Raw genomic sequence first — 26,365 nt, forward strand, 5'->3', positions numbered from 1 at the left:
CCCAGGAGGAGGAGGAGGACTGAGGAGGACTGAAGAGGAGGACTGACGATGACTGAGAAGGAGGAGGACTGAGGAGTACTGAGGAGGATGGCTGAGGAGGATGGCTGAGGAGGATGGCTGAGGAGGATGACTGAGAGGGAGGAGGAGGAGGACTCAGGAGGAAGAGGAGGACTCAGGAGGAGGACTTAGGAGAAATGAGAAGGAGGACTGAGGAGAACTGAGGAGGAGGAGGAGGAGGAGGACTAAATAGGAGGAGGAGAAGGAGGGGGACTGGGAGAGGACTGAGGAGGAGGAGGACTGATGAGAAGGATGAGGAGGAGGACTGAGGAGGAGGACTGAGGACCGAGGAGGAAGAGGAGGAGGATGAAGAGGAGGAGGATGACCCAGGAGGAGGAGGACTGAGGAGGAGGACTGAGGAGCACTGAGGAGAATGGCTGAGGAGGATGACCGAGAGGGAAGAGGAGGAGGAGGAGGAGGAGGAGGACTCAGGAGGAGAAGGAGGAGGACTAAGGAGGACTGAGAAGGAGGAGGACTGAAGAGGAGGAGGAGGAGGAGGACTGAATAGGAGGAGGATGAGGGGGACTGGGGGAGGACTGAGGAGGAGGATGAAGGACTGAGGAGAAGGATGAGGAGGAGGACTGAGGAGGACTAAGGACTGAGGAGGAAGAGGAGGAGGATGAAGAGGAGGAGGAGGACCCAGGACGAGGACTCAGGAGGAGGAGGACTGGGGAGGAGGAGGACTGTTGAGGACTGATGAGGAGGACTGAGGACGAGGAGGAGGAGTAGGAGGAGGACTGAGGAGGGGAGGAGGAAGAGGACTGAGGAAGATCAGGAAGACCCAGGAGGAGGAGGAGGAAGCATCTAAATGTTATTTCCATTTTTGTCCGTTTTCGTCCATTTTTGTCCGCTCTATTTTTTGTCCGTTTTGAAAATATAGGGTACCGAACGGTGGAGGACTGAGGAGTCCTGAGGAGGATGGCTGAGGAGGATGGCTGAGGAGGATTGCTGAGGAGGATGACTGAGAGGGAGGAGGAGGAGGACTCAGGAGGAAGAGGAGGAGGAGGACTCAGGAGGAGGACTTAGGAGAAATGAGAAGGAGGGCTGAGGAGAACTGAGGAGGAGGAGGAGGACTGAATAGGAGGAGGAGAAGGAGGGGGACTGGGAGAGGACTGAGGAGGAGGAGGACTGATGAGAAGGATGAGGAGGAGGACTGAGGAGGAGGACTGAGGACCGAGGAGGAAGAGGAGGAGGAGGACCCAGGAGGAGGAGGACTGAGGAGGACTGAGGAGGATGGCTGAGGAGGATGACCGAGAGGGAAGAGGAGGAGGAGGAGGAGAAGGACTCAGGAGAAGGAGGAGGACTAAGGAGGACCTACCTACCTTGGGTACCTTGGGTTCGTTTCGGGCTAGCACGCCCAGGCCAAGACATCTTGCGTCTCCACCACCGGTGTCTCCGTTATCATGTCTTGCTCACAGCCCATTCCAAGATTGAATTGCCATTAGCCCCTGTATATCCAGGGGTAGGAGGGGTGTCGGGGACGGTATGGAGAAAGCGATCAAGTGCTGCCTTGAATTTTGGCAAGGTTGGGATAGACTTGATGTCGTGGGGCACAACGTTATACAAAGCAGAGGCCACTGAAGGGAAAGAAAGGAACCTCATGGTGTTGATGCTTTTGTATTTTGATCCACCAAGAGGACGAAGACATGTAACTCCTCTTCTTTGAGAGTGTTGGAAAGAAATGTTTACACTGTTGGGAATCTCACCGTAGTAAATTTTCCAGACAAGGATGATCATGTACCTCTCGCGGCGGCGCTGTAGGGAGTAGAGATCAAGCTGCTTCAGGCGCTCCCAGTAGCTAAGATGCTTGTATCCTGCTATTTTCGCAGTGAATGAGCGTTGGATCGACTCAATCATGATTATGTCACACTGCAGGTGAGGCGACCAGAGAGCACAACAATACTCGGTAATAGAGCGGACGTATGTCTTGAAGAGCATCATCATCGTGTCTTTGTCTCTGGTAGAGAAAGTTCTCAGTACCCATCCAGCTTTGCTCGCTGCCTCAGAGGACTTTCTTGTGATGTGTTGACGCCAGGAGAGATCACTGTCAACATACACACCGAGATCTTTCACGACATCATCAGAAGATATCGATGCACCAGATGGTAAAATGTAGGGTTTCTTTAGCTCAGGGTTCTTACCATGCTGGAGAAGTTGGAACTTACTTTCGTTTAGCTCCATGTTGTTTGCTACTGCCCATCGCACTACTGCACAGAGATCTTCCTGGAGACATTTGCAGTCGGACGGGGAGCTGATGTTTTTGTGGAGCTTGGAGTCATCAGCAAACACTTTTACTTTGCAATGTTTTACAACTAGGAACAGGTCGTTGATATACAAAATAAATAGCAGTGGGCCTAACACAGTGCCCTGTGGTACCCCACTTAGTACCATTATGACGAGAGATTCAATACCATCGACAACGACATGTTGGGTTCTTCCACTGAGGAAGCTTTCCAGCCAGCGGTGGGCGTTGCCCTGGATACCGTACATATGGAGCTTCTTCAATAGTATAGCGTGATCTACCTTATCGAAGGCTTTGCTGAAATCAAGATACAGAATATCAGCATTTTCGTCACCATCTAAGTCATCCATGATGTCTTGGACGTGGTGAAGAAGTTGAGTAAGACAGCTTCTTCCAGCTTGAAAGCCGTGTTGATCGTGGTTGATGATGTCTTGAGCTACAATGTAGTCAACCAGCTTAGCGCGGACGACCCTCTCGAACATCTTTATGAGGTTGGATGTTAGAGATACCGGTCGATAGTTGGCAGCAATCGACCTTTTCCCCTTTTTAAAAAGGGGGATAATACTCTGGTTCTTGAATTTTGTAGCTATTTCACCAGAGCTTAGCGAAGCTTTCCAAAGCTTGGTTATCACAGGAGCTAGGACAATTCCACATTCCTTGAGGATTAGGACTGGGAACTTGTCAGGTCCGACTGCTGAGAAACGATTCATCGCTTTGATGGCGTCGAGGATATCTTGCTCATTAAAGTCGATGTCTGTGATAGAATGAGGTTGCTCAATGACCTTGGACGTCCGGACTTCGGCTAGATTTGCCTTTTTGGGGTCGCTGAAAGCACTCGAATATTGATCCTGTAAGATATTACCCATAGTGGCTGGATCAGACTGGAGCTTGTCATCGCTATCCAATAGGGGTCCGACAGATGCAGCAGGGGTTTTAAACCTCTTTGCGAAGGTATAAAACGCCTTAGGATTAGTCTTGATCTTACTAAGAGCAATAAGTTCTTCTCTGGCTCGCTGCTGTTTAATGTCCGCTTTAAGGAGCATCTCGACAGCAGCCCTCTCTTCATCCAGCTTGCGAAGCTTGACATTATTGCGAGGCGGAGAAGGGCCACAAAAACTGTATTTAATACAGTTGATCCTGGCATTAAGGCGCTTTTTCTTTCTAAGGAGAGCCACCCTTGACCTTGGGATTTTTGAAGATGCTGCGGCTTGACGATTGTGGCTATGAGAAGGTGCGTGTTTCTTGCAGATCTGCACAAGGATCCCTTCAAACATATCCCATGCAGCATCTTGGCTAGTTGAAGGGTTGGTTACTGTCGACCAGTCTACAGTAGTGAGTTCCTTGTTGATCAAGGCCCAGTCAGCAGCATTGAAGTTGATGTCATCAAGTGCTGTGGCAGGACTGTACTGTTTCCTTGCTGGTTGCTCAAGTAGGAACTGCGGGTGGAGGAGAGTACAGGTCACTATGTCGTGGTCTGATTTCTCCGTCTTTGACACTGATAAACCGTGGATTAAGTCGGTGTTGTTGGATAGGATCAGGTCAAGGATGTTTTGGTCCTTCCTAGTGGGTTCATCGACTAGCTGCTCTATGAAGTTTGAAGATATGAACTCCATAAAGGCTAGTCCCGAGTTCGTGTCGGAAGCCGATTTGCTGGAGTTTGGTTTGATCGACTTACTGGACCAGTCTACAAACGGCAAATTAAAGTCGCCTGCAATGTAGAGTTCAGGAGAGCCAGGGAGGTGGTCTATAAAGTCTTGGATCACACACAGACAGTCATCAAATTTGTCGAATGGTGCCTGTGGAGGGCGGTACACGCCAACAAGGAGAAAGTTACTGCTAGCGATGTGAACCATTGCAACTTCACAATAGGAGTTAGAGTACACTTTTGTCGTGTCAGCAGGTATAGAGTGGTGTAGGAAGATAGCTACACCGCCTTGAGCACGTTTGTCTCGATCAGCTCTGATGGTACTGTAGCCAGGGATACACGTCTCTGCTTCAACATGGTATGGCTTCAGATGAGTCTCAGTCAGAATAAAGAAGGGAGTGTGGAGCGGGCTGGTTGCTAAATTCTCGTGGAGAGATTTTAACTTCCATTGCTGGTTCTTTATCCCAGGATTCATTCCTTGTATGTTAAGAAGAAATGTTGAGGAGATCGGGAGTATTGATTTGAGGTCTACTTTCCCAGCAGCGGTTGGTAGAGAGCAGGCTGTTGCAGGTGCTGTGCAGGGTAGCCCTGGGGAAGATGAGGGGCTTGTTGGTAGGGTTGCTGAACTGCAGTTGAGTACTGAACACCCGGACGAAGATATAACTGGGGGTTCGGGCTTGTTTGCGGAGGTAGATGAGAGGCCATCATTGATTCGAGTGATTTCTGAATCATGCACGACATCTCTTTCGACCAATCCGCTTTCAACTGGTCCAAATGCTGGAGAAAATCCTTGTTGCTAAAATATTGCGAAGCATTTTTCTCTTGAGGCGGCTTCAAAGTTGATGTATTCTTCCTGCTGCGCTTGTGATTGACTGAGAAGGAGGAGGACTGAGGAGGAGGAGGAGGAGGAGGACTGAATAGGAGGAGGATGAGGGGGACTGGGGGAGGACTAAGGAGGAGGATGAAGGGCTGAGGAGAAGGATGAGGAGGAGGACTGAGGAGGACTGAGGAGGACTGAGGAGGACTGAGGACTGAGGAGGAAGAGGAGGAGGATGAAGAGGAGGAGGAAGACCCAGGAGGAGGACCCAGGAGGAGGAGTCAGGAGGAGGAGGACTGGGGAGGAGAAGGAGGACTGTTGAGGACTGATGAGGAGGACTGAGGACGAGGAGGACTGAGGAGTACTGAGGAGGATGGCTGAGGAGGATGGCTGAGGAGGATGACTGAGAGGGAGGAGGAGGAGGACTCAGGAGGAGGACTCAGGAGTAAGAGGAGGAGGAGGACTCAGGAGGAGGACTTAGGAGAAATGAGAAGGAGGACTGAGGAGAACTGAGGAGGAGGAGGAGGACTGAATAGGAGGAGGAGAAGGAGGGGGACTGGGAGAGGACTGAGGAGGAGGAGGACTGATGAGAAGGATGAGGAGGACTGAGGAGGAGGACTGAGGACCGAGGAGGAAGATGAAGAGGAGGTGGACCCAGGAGGAGGAGGACCCAGGAGGAGGACCCAGGAGGACTGAGGAGGATGGCTGAGGAGGATGACTGAGAGGGAAGATGAGGAGGAGGAGGAGGAGGACTCAGGAGGAGGAGGAGGAGGACTGAGGAGGACTGAGAAGGAGGAGGACTGAGGAGGAGGAGGAGGAGGACTGAATAGGAGGAGGAGGGGGACTGGGGGAGGACTGAGGAGGAGGATGGAGGACTGAGGAGAAGGATGAGGACGAGGACTGAGGAGGACTGAGGAGGACTGAGGAGGAAGAGGAGGAGGATGAAGAGGAGGAGGAGGACCCAGGAGGAGGACTCAGGAGGAGGAGGAGGACTGGGGAGGAGGAGGACTGTTGAGGACTGATGAGGAGGACTGAGGACGAGGAGGAGGAGTAGTAGGAGGACTGAGGAGGGGAGGAGGAAGAGGACTGAGGAAGATCAGGAAGAACCAGGAGGAGGAGGAGGAAGAGTAGGAGGAGGAAGCATCTAAATGTTATTTCCATTGTTGTCCGTTTTTGTCCGCTCTATTTTTTGTCCGTTTTGAAAATATAGAGTACCGAACGGACAAAAAACATGATCCCCCTATAACAGCAAAAATTGAACATTTTATTTAGCAATTTAGGTGTCCATTAATGTCCGCTAATGTCCGCTAATGTCCGTTTATGTCCGCCTATGTCCGCCTATGTCCGCCTATGTCCGCCTATGTCCGCCTATGTCCGCCTATGTCCGTCTATGTCCTGTCCTTTTTGGATTCTATGAGACAAGCGGACATAGACGGACGTGACACCCCCCCCCCCCCCCCTTACTATTAAGTATCTGTGCTCCCAAAAATCTTAACACCCCTCTAACACCAGACTAGTAGCAAGCTGTTACGGTAATAGCCCAGCCCTCTAACACCCCTCTAATAGCCATAACACCACCAGTAGTTATCACGTATAATCCACGATTCTGCCTTCACTGATTATCAGCCAGTGTCCACAATTATTTAATAAAGGATAACACTACACAGTGTAACTGTATATATATGATATTGATATTATATTTATGATAAATACAATGTATAAATACATTGTTTAAATTTAAACATAAAATCTAGGGTTTAGCTGACACCTACATTTCCCTGGTATCATAAGCCACAATTATTTTTTTACATCACACCAGTTATCCCCAATCGATGAAGATCATTTTCCAGATGTCTTGAAAAACTACAGACCAGTGTCAAACCTTGGGAAAACTAATTAAAAGAGAAGGCTACAGGAGCAATGAGCATGTAATGATAACCTCAATTGTCCTGGACAATATGCTTACAAAAGAGATCATATTTCACTTGTTATTAAGATAGTGTTAATCATATCTTCATAGCAGCTGATGAAAATATGAACATATTTCTGTTCTTCAGATTAAGTCAAAACCTTCGTCAACCAACCGAGAAATTGTTTCTTGAGGACAAAAAACTGGATGTTTAAATAGGTACCGCGACAACCCCCCCCCCCCCCCGACAATTGACCCCCTGACAATTGACTTCCCGACAATTAACCCCCTATGTAGTTACAATGGGGTCAATTGTCTCGAAATCTAGGGTTTAGTACGACAATTGACCCCCCGCCCCCGACAATTGACCCCCCAACAATTGACCGCCCGACAATTCACCCCCCGACAAGTGACCCCCTGACAATTGACCCCCATGTAATTACACTGGGATCAATTGATCGGGTCATGGTCAGGGTCAGGGTCAGGATCAGGGTCAGGGTCAGGGTCAGGGTCAGGGTCAGGATCAGGATCAGGATCAGGGTCAGGGTCAGGGTCAGGGTCAGGGTCAGGGTCAGGGTCAGGGTCAGGGTCAGGGTCAGGGTCAGGGTCAGGGTCAGGGTCAGGGTCAGGGTCAGGGTCAGGGTCAGGGTCAGGGTCAGGGTCAGGGTCAGGGTCAGGGTCAGGGTCAGGGTCAGGGTCAGGGTCAGGGTCAGGGTCAGGGTCAGGGTCAGGGTCAGGGTCAGGGTCAGGGTCAGGGTCAGGGTCAGGGTCAGGGTCAGGGTCTGGGTCAGGGTCAGGGTCAGGGTTAGGGTTAATTGTATTAAATTATATTGTCGGGGGGCCAATTGTCGGGGGTCAATTGTCGGGGGATAATTGTTGGTGGGGGGGGGGTGGTCAATTGTCGTGGGGGACAATTGTCGGGGGTTAATTGTTGCCCACCCGTTTAAATACTATCTGCAGCTAATGTAGTACATGATTCTAAAACTAATATAAATAATTCTAAAACTCAAATTAAAGTCTTTCGGTCTAATATAGTACTGCTCAATGGGATGGTGTGGAAATCGCTCATAAAACATTAGTAATGTTTGCGCCTACTATTAAAAGCCAGGGAGTGTTTTAGACGAGATTTGTAGTGAAATCAACAAGAAAATGTACGAGGAAATTCAATCTTGCAATTTAATAAACAAGAGATCAGTAACGAAAGAGAAACCATGCGAATGGTTGGAAACTGTCTGTTGTATATTGGACCAGTTCAGTATCACCTGGCTATGGAAGGCGATACCTCTTGCAGAAGAAATTGACAAGTTGAAAAGTGAGAAGATTTCAGATCAGAGTATTATCATCGATCTTCAGAATAAGGCTATTGAAAAAAGCAACAAACAGCTCAAATCAATGCAGAATACCGTGCAAACGGAGATGAAAAGCTACTTTTCAGTCGTTAGAAAAAGCATCAATGCTGCTTGCGCCCCAAAGAAGATCCACGCTGCAATTAAAAAAGTAGAAAACCAGATTGAGTGAAGCAAGAACGCAATCATTTATGGTCTATCAGAATCAGAAAACGAGCAACTGCTGAGTAAAGTTGAGGAGGTTCTGAATGAAATTAGTGAGAAGCCTTTAGTCAGGGACTGCTGCTGTATTGGAGCTCCGAAAGAAAATGTATCCAGACCAGTAAAGTTCACATTGAGCAGTTCTGACCATGCAACACCAGTGATCAGAAACACCAGTACACTACGCTCAAAGGAGGGGAACAGCTCAGTTTACATCTGCCCTGATAGGACTGCCACGGAACGAAAAGCTTATAAAAAGCTTGTAGAAGAACTGAGACTAAAACGAACTACAGAGCCTGACAAGTTTCATAGTATTAGGAACAATAAGATAGTCAGCTTGTAGAGAGTATAACTAGAGGCGAGACTGGCTAAAATTATTATTCCTACTTATCTAAATTAAAACATTATTGTTGATTTTGATCTTGAAGGGACCATCATTTTTGAGGCCATTACTTGCCGATGATGTCAATGTTTATTTCAGGATTACCACTTTTGGAACTCAATAAATGTATCCTTGTATCCTTGTATCCTTGTATCCTATCAGGTCCAGTTATAACAAAATGCCGTAGCCAAAGCTGTTGATAGGCAATATAAACATTACTATCTTGAGGATGAACTGATTAATCTTTACTGGTTGGATAATGGATATAGAGAAGAGGATTGAATTCAAAATCTTACTGCAAAATCTCACAAATCCATACTAGGATTGGCTCCAACTTATCTGCAAGATATGTTCGGATTTATGTTTGGTGTGGGTAGCCTCTCTGTAGTAGCTTCTAAGATGTACAATCAATTTGCTAATTCTTTGAAATCGTTAAAGCTCTTCTAAAAACTTTGTCGAAAAACTATTCAAGTCATATTTGGTGAAAGACCTTTAATTTAAAAAATATAACCTCATTGAATATTTTGAAATGGCCACAACCCATTTAAATATTTTAGTTTCTCTTATTCCGTCACATCTTACTATACATTTCTAACAGAGTAATCGTAAAGTATCAATTAAACCAATTCAGTATCAACAAACTACGATAAACTATGTAGAAGATAAGAGGTATGTCACAAATAGAGCCGACTCTAGAGGGAAAAGCATATGATAAAAATGATAGGAAATAATATGAATGGGTACTCCACATCAAAAATAAAACATTTAAACATAGTTAGTAATCAAATTACACATCAAAAAGATAACCAAATAGGGTGAAAAGGAGTTTCGAAATGCGACAATAATACTGAAAAACAACCTAGGTGTTCTTGTGACAATATGACAGTATTTGCTTTAGCGCTCGATTTTCATATCACGGTGTAAATTTTCGAAAATATGCGCGGCGCACCTACAATTTTGGTTTTATTAAAAATAAATTTTTTTGTCAACATTATATTTAATATATTTAAATTAGTTGTTATTACAAGATATATTACTAAAAATTTCCAAAATATAGCATATAAGTACCAAAAATAAATTGCGCGCAAAAAAGTCAAAATTTTTACCACTTTTTTGGATTTTTACCCCCAAAAAAATAGAGGGATTTTTCAAATTTTTATATCATCTTGTGCGGCTGTGTTTTAGCTATCTCCATGCAAGTTTTGCTGATATGCCAATAAAATTAACTTGTTCAAAATATCAAAAAACATGGTTTTTTGGCCTATTTTTGGCCCAAAAATCGGTTTTTTGCAATTTTACCCCCAAAAAGTCAGTCCAATCATCTTGAAACCACTTTTAATCGATTTTACGGTCAAAAATACGTCTAGTAAGGTGTATCTGGGGTCCATAGCGTATCGATCAGACAATGCCCGTAAGAGCCTCTACTAAGGGTAACTTTTGATTGTTTAGGAAACTTTTTTAATTCTTAAAGGGTAGATTTTATATAGGGTCATTGCTATATCATGTGCAGTATATTGTTTGAATAATTATATTTATTTTCAAAACAATTTTCATGATATGATGGTAATTTGGTTGCTGAAGCACCACAATGCGATGATTTATCATATTTACGTGGCACTGGCTACTTAAATGTTTAAATGTGAATTCATGATGGACTGATTCAGTGTGGCCTACAAAATAATTTCCAAAGGTATTTTGTTGAGCTGAACATCGGCGAAATTAAATTAGATTTAAATCTATCACGTATCTTATCCGTGTAGATACATATAGATTTATTTACGAGCACGCCTTCCATTGGCGGATGATACTCTCCTAAATTTATTAGAAGTAGCGCGCGCCGCCGCGCGCTTTCTTTTCGAAAATATTACAAGGCAAGTGTGAAGTGCTTTATTTCTTTTTGAAATATTACGAGGCAAGTGCTACAAAGTAGCGCGCGCCGGGTTGGCAGGTTAGTTCATTAACAATAGAAATTTGGACAAGCCTTTTCCTTTGCACGAATCTTACGGGGATTTTCTGCTCGATACACTAGAATCACCAGACCCATCTTAAAAGACGTATTTTTGACCGTAGAATCGATTAAAAGTGGTTAGAAATGGATGGTACCCGGTCTAGTTTGGAAAAAAACCGTTTTTGGACCAAAAAATGGCCTTTTTTTGAGGTTTTTCAAAATTTTTGATAAGTAAACTTAAATTAAAAGTGTAGATATTCTGGTTACTAATACCATCAAATGAGCCGCACATGTTGACATCAATAAAATAACAAAATTGATAATGGTACCCGGTCAAAATTTCGAAAAACTGTCAAAAAAAAGTTTTTTGCGCGCAAAATTTTATTGGCTTCCTAAGGCAATATTGAACAATATTTTTGACGAATAACTTTTACATTTTAAGTGTAAATAAGGTGCAAATTTACCTGGGGACCTCAGGCTATCATGTTCATAAACATAAAGATTAGGCAAAATGACAGGCTGAGCGCGGCCTTGATTGACGATGTCAATCCTTTGCATGTCGCCGATCTGTGGTTGCGAGAAGCATTATAATTAGACTTAGAGTAATTCAGTGATAATTTTGGAAGAGGGTTAGAGTTCAAGTTGTAGGTTTATAAGTTATAACCTACCAGGACGCGCGCCGAGTTGGACTCGTAACAAATATTTTACGAGTATCACCCGTTAAAGTATTTTCCTACCAAAACTTGTAACACTTACCGCAAAATAAACGAAATCGACAATAACATACACAGATATGTCAAAATCTAATCCATAATCTTGTCCTATCCAGACGTTTTCAATTGTTTTTGTTAGATTGTAGATTTCGCTAGAAAAATTAGAAGTTAAAAACAATTCTATTCCGTTTAAATTTAATAAATGATTGACAATCACCGACAATTAGTTTTACTCTGCGAGCAGAAAACTGTAATAAATTAACACGTGAAGATTACACCTCATTATAGCTCATACTATATCAATCATCTATAATCAATGATAGTAAATACTAGTAGTAGTAAATACTGTTGTAAATGCGATAAACTCTGTCATATACGTGTGTGTAGGGCACATTCAATTCCCTCAATATACGAATATACTGGTAGTGCTGCTTTACAAAACCATCTTTATATTTAAGTAACAAATTTAAATCGTAACAGAGGCACTTGTATCTTTATTATTACTTTCGATACAATTTTAATAACGGTGCCACTGCCAAAAATATTCATTAATCAATTTTCAATCAACACCCTTAAATTCCCACTAGCTATACTGTAAACTGATTTAACATTAATTAATTGTAACACTTCTGACTAATCGTTTAGATAATCGTAATGTGCGCCGACACTGCGATCTATAAAGAAAATTATAACTTAACATTCTATAAACCAAATGTGACAATGTTAATTACTGTAAAACTATAAATTTAGCAACGCCCGCGTTCGTCTGATAAAATCGTCGTGTCACCATAGCAACTACCTTCATATAATGTTTAATGTTAAACACTTTTAATGTGGATTGAAAGTTTAATATAAAACTGGAAATTTAAGTAAACAGTATGTTAATTAAAGTTCAACAATCAACATACTTTGTATATAATCAACTGTAAACGTCTTTTGTAAACATTATATATATGTAACATAAATTGTGTTGCTATGGAAACATCCAGTGCCTAACAGTTGGTATGACAACCGTAGCTGAGTTATTGCAGGTAACTTCTAATCGTTGTGGTCTGTCAGCCTCTTGTCTCTTAGAAGAACTGTACACACCATCGCATTACCTGACCAACAATATACAGTGTTCACTAATACATTTTAGGTAAAAATAATAAAGCAACTTGAAATTGTTATCCAATTTAAATTTAAGATTTTCATTTCAAACAATAAGTTGCATCTGTGGAATGTTCTGCTACAAATTACAGTAAGGTTACAGTTAGGTTAAGTATGATATAACTTACCGTAGATAGCAGCCATGATAACAACACCCAATGATATTCCAAATATTATCAGACTCAACTCAACCTGAAGCGAATTTGAAGTGAGTCCTTAGACACAGTTCAACTATTTAAAATATTTGGTGGAAATTGTCGGGATGGATAGTGTCGGTATGGAAAGTGGGTTGCTGAGACAAGGATGAATATTAGTGAGTTGTTAGACTTTACCTCATTAGGCGGAGGAAACGTGACCTTCATTTACCACTAGCAAAGGACAAATCAAGCAACTTAGTACAAGAATGTACACTAAACTCGCATCGGTATAATTTCAGTAAAATAAAACCATATTCTAATATAAAGCGAAAATTCTAACCTCAAACATGAAAGTCTAGGCTTATAACTCCCAACTATTTACTCACTAATTCATCTAATTCCACGTCAACATGAACAGTCGCTACAAAAACTTCTAAACATAAAACTTTCTTCGCCTATTTTACAATCCTTATCAGCACTAAATACTAAACATGGACCTGTTATATTCAGTATTGTTGGGCATTAATAGCAATCTCAACATGTAATAATATATCTACAATTTTATTCAAATATGTCCAGTATAATATGCGTTCGTGTCTAACTGTGTCTAAGTGGTTTGCTGGTAACTTTATTTTAAAGAAACAGTTAAACTTGCTAAGGTTGTATACTTAGCTATGTATGATGTAAAGCGTTGGAAATAATTCATACTGTCGGGGTGAAAACTGTCGGTATGGAATGTGGGTTGAATATTTGTGAGTTGTTAGACTTAACCTCATTAGGCGGAGGAAACGTGACCTTCATTTACCACTAGCTCACTTGCAAAGTACAAATCGAACAACTTAGTACAACGTTACTCGTAATGGTATAATTTAGCGATAAATTCAGTTAAATAAAACCGTATCTTGATATTAAGCGACAATTCTAACCTCGCACACCAAAGTCTAAGCTTATAACTCCCAACTATTTACCTACTAATCTTACTATATAAAAAGTGAAACGATATTATATCTATGACTATATATATATATTTCATGGCTGGACTTCTACACAATAAAAGAAAGCGGTTGTGATTAGATCTTCGAAAGTCTTTGCATCGTTTATTTACATCAATTCTGAGAAATTATATCATTAAAGTAACTACAACAAATACGAATCATATACAATTGAGAATAAATACAAACTAAAAGCAGTGGGAAAATCTGATGAACTGAAATTTAAAAAAGAAACTGAAAGCCGTTAAAAATGTACTCTTATCTTATCTCTTATCTAAATACTGATAACTGATTCTCGGAAAATCACTTAAAATCACAACAAAAAACCTGTAAAATTTATACTTAAGTAAAAAATGTAATATGCACGTCTCTGGAATAATGGTATAACTAAATAAAATCTACAAAATATACTAAAACTAAAACTAAAAAGTATATGGTTACTATCAAGGGTGTTCATACCCCCAAACCGTTCAAGGGTTTTCAATTGGGTCTGGTAGAACCCCTCTCTAGCTTCCATAGCCTTTTCTTTGTCTGCTTTACTAATATTAGGCTCAAATACTAAAGCGTCTACTATAATGACAGAAAGGTGCTTACTAAGTGAGGAATTATAGGAGGCTATGGTACTAAAATCTAAATCATGATCAATATCTAAAAAATGGTTAACTAATTTACAACTTCTTATACCTTTCTTTATGTGACTCTTATGGTTAGAGAATCTCTTAGGGAGATTTGTATATATATATATATCTATTATATAAATTTTCGTTGCCATTTTACTGACACCAAGACATCAACCTCAATTAACATGTCTTCTGTGAAATACGTGAGAAATTGAAACTTTTTTGGCTAGGCCTTTCGATCAGTATGAATAAGTAGAACTACAAAATTGGCCACGGAATAAAAACTTAAGGTCCCAAAATTTGGACCAACAAGAGATACTAAGATCCAAATAAATGTACCCATTCAACTGATTACATCCTAGGAATAGAGCTTTTCCAAATCATATTGTGACAAATTGAATAAGTATGTCTTTAAACCAATTTTAAACATATCCACTGTATAACACATTTTAACTGATGGTGGTAGAGTGTTGTAAGTTTTTCAATAACACTGAAAAATCTTTGCTCATCATGTGATGATGAGGAACAAGAAGTTTGAGAGAGAACCATTTCCTGTAGATAATACAAATAACAAAACTGATAAAAATAAAACTTTCTTCGCCTACTTTACGATCCTTATCAACACTAATTAATACTTTATTCGGTATTGCTGGGTAAGAGAGAGATGAATCGTTTTTAAGTATTAATATCAATCCTCTGATCTAATACATATAATAATATATCTACAATTTTAATGAAATATGTTCAGTATAATATACTTTTATAGTGGTTTGAGAACCACTAGTCTGATACCAGCAAAATTATATTAATGTCAAGTCATGCCTGCTTACAATCTGCTTAGTGCAGATTATGTTCGTAAATGTGATGGCTTTGCAGACTGTTAAATGTTAATACTATCAGTGCTAAACTATCACTACAAGCTGTGGTCGTGATGGTAACCTGGTCGTGATAATTGAGAGGGCGGTTGTTGTGGTTATTAACCTGGTCGTGATAATTGAAAGGGCGGTTGTTGTGGTTACTAACCTGGTCGTGATAATTGAGAGGGCGGTTGCTGTGGTTAAATGAACCTGGTCGTGATAATTTAGAGGTCGGTTGTTGTGGTTAAATGAATCTGGTCGTGATAATTTAGAGGTCGGTTGTTGTGGTTACTAACCTGATCGTGATAATTTAGAGGTCGGTTGTTATGGTTACATACCTGGTCGTGAGTATTAGCGGTGCGGTTGTTGTGGTTACTAACCTGGTCGTGAGTATTAGCGTTGCGATTGTTGTGGTTACTAACCTGGTCGTGAGTATTAGCGGTGCGGTTTTTGTGATTACTAACCTGGTCGTGAGTATTAGCGGTGCGGTTGTCATGGTTACTAACCTGGTCGTGAGTATTAGCGGTGCGGTTGTTGTGGTTACTAACCTGGTCGTGAGTATTAGCGGTGCGGTTGTTGTGGTTACTAACCTGGTCGTGAGTATTAGCGGTGCGGTTGTTGTGGTTACTAACCTGGTCGTGAGTATTAGCGGTGCGGTTGTGAGCGTTGACGAGATTAGCTAAAGCAGTTAGGATAAACATCAGCACCATCTTTCATCTTCACATCCTATCAAAGATTTTACAGTGAAAAATAGTCTTGTGATTGTAAAAGGTTGTTATAAAATAATGTGGTCACATAATCAGTGTAGCCACTAATCAGGTTTGATAAACATCTTTTAAGTTTTAATACAGCCAAAACCCAGTCACGGTTTACCGTACACCCCGATTTTCAAGTCTTTTTCCTTTCCCGAATCCTGTGATAAATCACTAGGCGGAGGGAAGGTGAATATAAACTTTGACCCTTCGATAATTTTAAAACTACAGACTAATCAGCGCACATAAAAAAAATCCGGCACATATAGACCGGAACAGGATGAAATTTAGAAGGTAAATCAAGCATGATGATGCGAATTATAACCAATAGGCTAATTTAGAAAAGCGTTGAACTTCTCTACTAAATTGATGGAGTTATCGATAAAACACTCTGAAGAAAGATTTGGGTCTATTCCATGAGATGACAATGTCCATATTTTTAAACAAATTCAATAAAACAATCAAATATACATCAATCTAAATAATTTATAAATACTACAAAATGAAAAGTCTCATGACTTAAACATTAAACCGGCAGGAAATAACAAAAATTTTAAATGAATTTTGAATAAAAATTGTTAGAAAAAAAAATTCTACAGTTACAATGTACATTAAATAAATCAACAAATCACCCATCTCAATAACAAATAAATTAAGTAACATAATATAAACCAAGAAAAAAACAACTTAAAAACTAAAACAATAATTTATCCCCAAGATGAGCTAAGTTAATGATATTACGTTCTGCTATTCATTGTATCATTAACGAAAATTGCAGTAGCATTAATAACTAACTAACCAGGAAACGCAGAGAAAGAAGGGTTGATAGGGACTTCAGCTGCCAACTTCTCACTGTTGAAATAATCCTGAAGTTGAGGAAGTTCCTGGAATATCTGAAGAAATCTCGCCAGGTTTTCAGCTTTATCAACACGTTCCGCTGTGAGTTTCCTGATCTGGCTCACGAACTCATACAGCATGAAGTCAACGTAGGTCAGTTTCTCCCCCAATACGAAGGGTCCGTCTCCGATATACTTGTCTAAAATCTCCAACTTCTTTTCTAAGTTCTCAAAGTAAGCGGGTTTCTTTTCTTCAAACTGGTCTTTCTTAAGTATTTCTTGGAAAGCAGCGCGGAGATCAACAGCCTCTTGTTCTATCATCTCATTCTTCACAATATCTTTCTCGTCATCTCCTGGCACCAGTCCAAATTTCCTACCAAGATATCTACAGATAGCCACACTTTGTGTAATCTTGATATCTCCGTCTATAAGATAGGGTAAGTTGGGCAAGTCCAACCCCAACTCCAACTTCTCAGAATACCAACTTTTGTATCCTTCCTCTGTCATCTCTATCCGTCTGTCTGTCCAATCCACTCCCGAGTACCGCAACAAATACCTACATGCTTCACCTTTCGCTCTGATATCCCAGTATCCCAATGTTATCGTCATGTTGCTCCTTCCTGAACGTAGGGGTGAGGAAATGGTGTATGTTCGTTATTTTGAACATGTGGTCTAATTGGAAAATTGTGGATATAATAAACTGGCCCAAACCCAGTCGCTATTTCGATTATCGGCACTGTAAATAAATCTTAATATTGGAATGAAAGTTATGTGCTTGTTTACCGCCTATATTAAAACAACTATATCATCTAAAAACTAAATTGTTCTGACTATGATAATGATACAGGGTGGCCCATAAAAGACTACCCATCCTTATCTCTTAAAATTGTAACAGGTCGTTGAGATCTTGATAATTATTTAAAAAACAAAAAGTGGCATAACTTATGTTCTGATAAATATTTTTGCTTCTAAATTTCACAGAATGTTAATAAAAAGTAGCTAAACCTTTGTGGCAAGTTTTGTGTGAGTGCGAGCTTCACTGCGCTTATTTGACCAATTTAGCCCCTGAGCAAGCTAGCTTGAATTTCTCACCCAGAACTGTTTACATTGGTTAATAGGAACCACCAAAAAATCCTGGGTAAAAAAAAATCAAAAAACCAGCGATTTATTCACGTTTTACCAATTCTATTCACCATGATCCATCGGACATTCCATTCTCTCTATATTTTAACTGATAAGGACTATCACAGATGATCCTTCCTGCTTGTTTATATCGTTCTTCTCACATGGAATGTGCGATGCATCATGGTGAATAGAATTGGTGAAACATAAATAAATCGGTGGTTTTTTAATTTTTTTACCCAGGATTTTTTTTGTGGTTCCTATTAACCAATGTAAACAGTTCTGGGTGAGAAATTAAAGCTAGCACGATCAGGAGCTAACTTTGTCAGACAAGCTCAGACTCACACAAAACTTGGCACGAAGTTGTGTCTAATTATGAATGACATTCTCTAAAAATTTGAAGCAAAAATATTAATCAGAACGTAAGTTATGGCGCTTTTCCATTCTGAAATAAAATAATTAGCAAGATCTCAGCGACCTGTTACAATTGTAAGAGATAAGGATGGGTAGTCTTTTATGGGCCACCCTGTATATTACATCAAATTACGATAAATGAGGTTTACAACAATTACGCTACATAATAATAAATCGCGAATAAAATGCAAACCAAGAGCGTTACAAACATTTTATATAATTAAAAGTCTGACCATTACAAATTAAGAAATCACGAACCCAAAGCAAAGATACTGTGTTAAAACTGTATAAAGATGTAAGCTAATTATCTGCTCTAAAAATACATTTACAAGACCATGATAATAAAACTTATCCTAATAATAAAATATCGTATCATGCATAAGTAATGACTGTAGATAACAAGTTTAAAAAAGTTTGATAACATGTGAAGGGTCAGTAGTAACTTAACAACGATGGCAAAAACCATGTCCTAAAAACAATCAATACAATGATAATATACCCCTAAAATCTAATAAAATTCTAAGAACATTAGATATAAACATTTTCCTATTCTAAGCCTGTAAAATTAGCGAAGGGAGGATGGATTGGTCCGGTTTTGTAGAGCTCACTGTTGAAGTGATCCTGAAGTTGAGGAAGCTCCTCAACAGCCTTCAGAAGTCTTCCAAGGTTCAAAAATGAATCAACACGCTCTGGGGCCATCTTTCTTATCTGGCTCACGTATTCATACACCATGAAGTCTACGTAGGTCAGTTTCTCCCCCAGTACAAAAGGTCCGTCTCCGATATACTTGTCTAACATCTCTAATTTCTTCTCCATGCCATCAAGATAAGCCGGTTTCTTCCCCTCGTAATCCTCCTTCTCAAAACATATCTTTGTAAAAGCAGTACGGAGATCATGAGCTTCCTGTTCTATCATCTCACACTTCACAATATCTTTCTCGTCATCTCCTGGAACCAGTCCAAATTTCCTACCAAGATATCGACAGATAGCCACAGTCTGTGTAACCTTGATATCTCCGTCTATCAGATAAGGTAAGTTAGGCAAGTCCAACCCCGACTCGAACTTCTCATCGGCCCACCGCTTGAAACCCTCATCAACCATGGCTATCTGTCATCCTCCCAGTCCAGCCCGGAGTACCGGAGGAGATAACGTGAGGTGTCCCCCATGGCACGTACATCCCAGTAGCACAGCTTCAGAGACATGTTACCTAGTGAGAGTGGAATGTGGTTAGATAATTAATTGAATCAATTGAATTAATTAATTAGATAATTACATCAGACAATGAACTGGAGACACAACGAGAAGTGCATCGTTTTTAAGTGATGAGTAAGCAACACATTTTATTTGCAAATTTGAGTATAATTTGATGCGAATTTCCGATTAACGAGGTTGACACTTGACATTTGTATCGCTACACAATAATAAATCGCAACTAAATGTAAGGTAGTAATACAATAATATATAATATCAATCTACATGTAATCTAAATCTAGTCATAAACAACTATGAATGTTTATAATCTAAATAATATAGTCATAACAATTAATATGAACACAGCCAAACAATAAAACTTAAAAACAATACACAGATAAAAGCTACTAAAATAAAAGACACATAGTCATAAGTAACGATACAAATTATCCTTAATACAACACTATAAAACTTATTAATCTACAAATCTAACTTATCATGCACAAACTTCATAACTGTGGATAAAAGTTAATAAACTTAAAGAAATGTTAAATATCATTATTAAGTATTAACTTGACAACGAAGATAATAGTTTAGATCGTATAGTAGATTAAACAGCATGCTATGAAAACTTGAGGGCACAGTCAAAGTTCCATTCTATTCCAAGCCTGTAAAAGCAGCGAAGGGAGGATGGATTGGCTTTGTTTTGTACAGCTCACTGTTGAAGTGATCCTGAAGTTGAGGAAGAGCCTCGATAGCATTCAGAAGTCTTCCAATATTCACAGCTGTACCAACACGCTCTGGCGACATTTTTCTTATCTGACTCACGAACTCATACAACATGAAGTCAACGTAAGTCAGTTTCTCCCCCAGTACAAAAGGTCCGTCTCCGATATACTTGTCTAAAATCTCCAACTTCTTCTCCATGCTATCAAGATAAGCCGGTTTCTTCTCTTCGAAACCCTCCTTATCAAGACACAGCTTCTGAAAAGCACTACGGAGATCAACAGCTTCCTGTTCTATCATCTCACACTTCACAATATCTTTCTCGTCATCTCCTGGCACCAGTCCAAATTTCCTGCCCAGATATCTGATAACGGCCACACTCTGTGTAACCTTGATATCTCCGTCTATAAGATAGGGTAAGTTAGGCAGATCTAGTCCTAGAGTGAACTTCTCCGCTTGCCACCTTCCAAAATCTGCCATTCCCATCCTGTCATCTACCCAGTCCTGTCCAGAATACCGGAGAAGATGTCTGGGGATCTCACCCATAGCACGTACATCCCAGTAGCACAGCTTCAGAGACATGTTAACTAGCTGGAGTGGAATGTGGTTAGATAATTCAGATATTATTAATTTCTTATCATAACCGTCCTTAAAGTTAAAACTATAAAGTTACCAAATCTTAATGGAAGATCGCTCATGTACAGTAAACCCCCGATTTACCGTAAACTTTTATCACAGTACGTCCAGTGTTCACGAGTATTCGCCGTTTAGTTAGAACATGTACCGCAGTAGGTACTTAAGTATGTACCATTAAGGTATGTACCGCTTGGTTACTTAAACTGGTTAGATGATGTACTCGAGTAAGTCTTTAAACATTATAAGTAGAGAAGTAGGGTTTAAGCAACAAAACCACAAAACTTGATAACAGGAGCTCGATCGTAGGAGGAAGTGCCTGAACCAAATAAACTTGTTGTGTAACCGATATATCGAAACGTAGAGCAACAGCAATCAGACAGAGTAGAGCTGGCAAGATAGTGTACAAGCCTCATAGAAAAGTTGTAAAGCGTCTTAGACACTCAAATGTTATCCAGTGTAAATCTTAAATAAATCATGAGTGCCAACACTTAGGCGAAGGCGCGGGTAAATTTGCGGGTGATTTGTGATGAAATGTCCGGCATTTGGTATCACATTTAATGTTACTAGCTGAAGACCTGGCCTTGACATCAAATATTTTGAAAAAACTAAGAACACGTTTTTAAAATTATATCTGATTGACGATAACATAAATTACCCCACATAAACATAATATATCACTAAACAAATACATAGAAAACGTTGGGGTAGAGTAAAACAGATGTGAACTGTACACTAACTAATTACTGATCACATACTAGTAACACGCCAGGGTTTTGAGACTTGTTTTATCGCTCAATCCCCGCTTACACTTGTGTGACCTTGGAGAAGGATCATGAGCGGGCGTTGCCAGGTGACTGGCTATCCTGTGAATGGAACATAGTTTTTTATCGCCCAATAACAATTTCTCCCCCTCTCAGTACTTAAAATAACGGAGAACAATCGCAAGGAGCGGAGCCGCAAGTATGAACAAGAGCTCAGAAAAGGGTTAAACAAAACTAGTAACAGAGAGAACTGGACGCTGGATATTTACTGGGCACAATTAACCCACTTAAGGTACTGATAATAAGAATAGCGTCCATTATGCAACCAGATAATTGTCCTGGACTCACAAATTATGCACTCACATGGTCACACAATATCGTATTAAATGAAGATATTGTGTACATTTTGGCGACTTCTCGAATGACAATGTCAAGCAACAAACTCTAAACAAACTAGTCCACATTAACCATGACTCTACAGAAACACAGTATTACTGATATTTCCATGATTCTTCAGAAACACAGTATTTCTGATATTTCCATGATTCACTCCAGGACATTACGAGCAACGTTACACGCGGAAACATGATATGCTCCACACCACTTTACAGCAGAAAATCAAATTAGTATATCTCTGGAAATACGGGAGATTGGCGGTATCAATATGGAGTAAATGATATTTTACAGCAAGCAAGAAAGGTAGGATTACAGGGAATGTGCAGTATAATGAGTACTGATATGTAATAACTAACATGCCTAACACAACTAATAATCAAGTACACACAAGAAGGCTGGCAGTCAGCACACAACCAAACTACCGCGTGTAAATCTGCCAAACTACTGCATTTAAATCGACCAAACTACCTACAATTGACAAGATAACACCACCACAGCAAGTGAGCGAGCATGATCATGACAAGCCAGAGATCTAGCTGCGAAGAGAATATTGTTCACAAGCAGCAGCAGCAGCAGGAGAGAAATAGATTAATGAGCAGGACTGGAAATGTATGTACAGTGTATGTTATAATATCTCCTGTGAGTGAGTGCGTGTCAGTGTATAGAGGGGGGATTCAGGATTCTATTGGTGGACTGGGAGCAAGAAAGAGGGAGTGGGGGAAGGAGGAGAAAGGGAGTAGAGAAAAGTAAACAAGGGAGGAAGAGTAATAGATATCAAGTTTCTTGTCTTGATTCTCAAACAAAAGAAATACAAATAACAAAAACCAAGTAACAAGGCTAGTTAAAAAGTAGAACAAGCAGTCAGTTAGTCGGTGTATACACGTAGCAAATGAGTGGCACACAGTCAACATAACTGTAGCATGAGATGAGATGGTTGTACACAATGTACACGGATGTACTGTGTACACAGTGCAGTTTCCTAGTGCGGTGTATTGAATGTGGAACTCATAACTTTGTCTCTTAACTTTTAACTTTGTCTTTACTTTGAATGACTGTGCCTGATAGGACTTTATGATGGCCGATGCTTTAAAATAACGTTTTACGTACGACTTTGCTTATTTTTTAACGTTTGTTAGCTGACGCTTACCAAAGTAGCAGTATCAGTATTATGGGAATTTAACCATTTTGAAGTGAGGCCCAGGACGATGGTTTTTGTTTCAAGGCTCAGTGGTGCCAAAGAGGATTTTTGGGCATCTGAAGATGGAACATTATATATCCGTAACAAATTATAGCTAAGGATAAGTGCCAAGGTACAATAACAGAGTGTAGGACGGGTAGGACTGTAATAACAGAGTGTAGGACGGGTAGGACTGTAATAACAGAGTGTAGGACGGGTAGGACTGTAATAACAGAGTGTAGGACGGGTAGGACTGAACGGTAAAAATGTTTAGATCAAAATGTAACGAGCAGGTTCAATAGTTTCAAAACGCAAATTCAGGACAAGTAAAACAGTGTGAACTTTAAGAACGGCCGCCCTGGACTTGCCCAGCAGTCGGACACGTTTATGATAGGTCAGACTAACCGTGGCGGCCCTTGCAAAGTAGCCTAAGAAACCCAGGAAAGGTAAGTCAGGTTAAAAGGTTTCAGACAGGGACAGCCCAGTTTTAGATCGACCGGCACGTGAAAAATAACAGTGTAACTAGTGCTATTAGTAATTAGTGCTGTTAGTGATTAGTGCAATTCGTGTAATTAGTGCTGTATCTGTTAAAAACATGATTGAGCTTAACGTGCGTTCTATCGGCAGGTCTTAGTTTCCCAGGCCAGATACACGTTAAAAGCTTGTCAAAAAAATAAGAGGCAATATCGGCATTATGTAATTATAACGACTGTCATTCAATGAAATGTTGATGCCATAAAACATTTATTCTTAGATTTTCTAGCAATAATTTTGTGATATTGACATAATAATTTATATTATAATTATAATATCATTACAGTGGAGTCTTTAAAATTAATTGTTCGAGTTTGCAACACTGGCAAATTCCATGGCTCCTAATTACAAAGTTTCTGTAAACCTCTCAGAGCACGTGTATTGGATAATTAGATAAGCTTTATGATCATTAATTACTGCACTGAGGCCAGTGTCATGGGCAACCCATATCACTTACTATTTGTTCTCCCACGATTGTTATTAACTGACATTACCAGTTCTCGCATCTGCGTTAATGCTTTAGAATCGTGAATTATTACAACTGATTAGACGCTAATGAGTGAACGCTCTAACGATATTACGTTGCCAAATTTAGACCGATTTTTGTTACTTGAAATACTAAAATTCCCAACCAAGGAAAAGAATACGCAGCGGTACCGAAATCCCTAAAATTGGCCGTTTTTAACCGGAATCTGGACTATGGCGGGTCGCTGTTCACATTGGAATTTGGCTAGACTTGGTTTCTTAAAGGCGACACATGACTGCGATTAGCCAAAAGTATTGCAGATCCTCCCAGAATCGCTGTCACGTACCAAAAATTCACTGCCAAAACACTAAAACACGTGGATTAGCTGCAAGTATAGCCGCAGACCAACGACGAATCTATCGAGGGATACAGACAACTAACAAGACTTTACTGTACCTACAACAGATACAAACTAAAGCAATCAAATTAACACTCAACAACAAAATGAAATCAAGATTCCACCACGTACAGAAGCTCTCTAGACGAATGCGGGAGTAAGGACTGCCAGTGCTGCAATGTAATCTAATTTGTAGCCTCTAATCGTGTAACGGGGGAATATGTACAGGGTAGGAAGCTGAAGACTAATATGGGTGAATACTCAACAGTCTTCATCATGCCATTACCATGACTCGCGAGAACTAGAGAAACCACAGGTACTAGAAAAACACAAGGACTAGAAAAACAATTAATTAGTCTAACTGGCTAACTATAGAATTCAAATTTGCAAACAACCAGTCAAGAAACAATTGTATCATCTTTTCAAGGTTATAATTGCGTTCCATTTGACACGGATTGTAAACAAGAGACCTGGTTAAAAGGAATTTATTTACATTCCCTGCTGACCTATTGCCCTAAATAGCCCACGTGATTCTCGGTCCATCGTAAGCGAAATAATAAAGCCTTACTTGTGTGATCGAACTGCATGACACACGATCTCATAATATAATAATAATACAGGATCATAGACCATAGTTCGAATTTATCTTGACAGGCTCCTATATTCGACAGAATAAGCAAGATATGAAGATAAGGTGAGAGGAAGCATCAAGGTGACACGTTCCCAGATGCTTGATGCTCATGGGTCGGGTAGAGGTCACACGATTGTCTATCTTCGTGACGATTGGTTGAAAATAAACGGCTGGTTTTTATCTTGCTCATTTTTATCTTGCTTCTATGCTGCTAGTTTTAGTTTACCACGAGGTAACATCACTTGATGCCAAGTGGCTAACTCATTGATGATATTTATTGTGCGACGCCCATTGCCTCTCAAGAGGGTCACGTGATTGAGCAAAGATCCAGTCAAAGCAGTCATGCTCAATCCCGGGAACCTATCAAAAGCCAGGACGATTTCCACAAGAATAAAACCTCTGTTTTTAGTTCACTGTCAGTTTGTATCGACCTAATTTATTGTTTGATTCATATTCATCATAAATAGGACACGTAAAATTATGCAATAACACTATTAGTTTAATTGCGGAAATTTCGGTTGTATGTCCACTTGAGTGCTTCATAAGTATTATACCAAGAGGTCATCAACGAATCATCACGAACAGTTTATGGTGTACATGACTCCATCTTTTCATTTTAAGAGGTCGATGATATACAAGGCCTAATTCAATCACGAAATTCTTTTTCTTTGCGTAGGTAGGTGGTATGTTTTTATTTTCTTAAAATCGGTATTAACCGCTGATCTTAATTTCGATCTTGCGCACGTTCCTTGCTTCCGGTAAAGTATAATATTTGCTGCATTTTGCCATTTAGACTACTATTAGCGAACATGAATGGGAACGGCAACTTGTCTTCGTACCCAATCTGTCTGGGGATTCTTAGAACGCTCCCCTTTTAAGGAGATATTTTGGAGTGAAGATGTGGCACCAGGGTCACAACTCAGTGGTCACACACATAATAGTATTCTTGTTCTAACACAAGGTCCCACATTTAACCGTTGCAAAAGTCGATATAAATTAAATAAAGTAAAACCACAACATGAATTCATGAAATCACACCAGATTGATATGAGAGTAGAGCAAATTGGGTTATCAAAGAATATAATGTAAGATAAGTAATGTCACACTCGGCAGTCTCTAATTAAAATTGTGATTTTTTTTCAAACAGCCACTTGTACCAGGCCAGGGTGTGTAGTGTAGACAATTTGATAAAATATTGATGAAACCCGCCTGTATGTTAAACTTGAAATGTTTTAAGAACTTGCAATAAAATATTGATAGTCGCCGCTGCTGCGAAGAAATACAGTAAAGTACTGACTACGTCAATAAATG

At 40.2% G+C, this 26,365-nt stretch overlaps 4 protein-coding genes across 4 annotated transcripts in view; all 4 read right to left on the reverse strand.

Moving 5' to 3' along the window:
* LOC134826413 (U3 small nucleolar ribonucleoprotein protein MPP10-like) overlaps nucleotides 1-26,365 on the reverse strand; it is a 37,413-nt gene extending 11,048 nt beyond the window's left edge. The window contains exon 1 of the mRNA XM_063838775.1: nucleotides 26,355-26,365. The gene's annotated coding sequence lies outside the window, so the exon portion shown is untranslated. The remainder of the gene's footprint in view (nucleotides 1-26,354) is intronic.
* On the reverse strand, nucleotides 16,269-17,222 carry LOC134826418 (glutathione S-transferase Mu 2-like). The gene has a single exon (XM_063838779.1). The coding sequence runs from the start codon at nucleotides 17,210-17,212 to the stop codon at nucleotides 16,562-16,564; it is 651 nt and encodes a 216-aa protein (XP_063694849.1). The 5' UTR covers nucleotides 17,213-17,222; the 3' UTR covers nucleotides 16,269-16,561.
* Nucleotides 18,552-19,342, reverse strand: LOC134826419 (glutathione S-transferase Mu 2-like). The gene has a single exon (XM_063838781.1). The coding sequence runs from the start codon at nucleotides 19,238-19,240 to the stop codon at nucleotides 18,686-18,688; it is 555 nt and encodes a 184-aa protein (XP_063694851.1). The 5' UTR covers nucleotides 19,241-19,342; the 3' UTR covers nucleotides 18,552-18,685.
* Nucleotides 19,580-20,643, reverse strand: LOC134811036 (glutathione S-transferase-like). Its single transcript, XM_063817743.1, has one exon. The coding sequence runs from the start codon at nucleotides 20,636-20,638 to the stop codon at nucleotides 19,988-19,990; it is 651 nt and encodes a 216-aa protein (XP_063673813.1). The 5' UTR covers nucleotides 20,639-20,643; the 3' UTR covers nucleotides 19,580-19,987.

Source organism: Bolinopsis microptera, chromosome 2 (assembly GCF_026151205.1).
Source record: "Bolinopsis microptera isolate Bmic1 chromosome 2, MBARI_Bmic_1.0, whole genome shotgun sequence".
In the NCBI taxonomy this organism is placed as follows: Eukaryota; Metazoa; Ctenophora; class Tentaculata; order Lobata; family Bolinopsidae; genus Bolinopsis; species Bolinopsis microptera.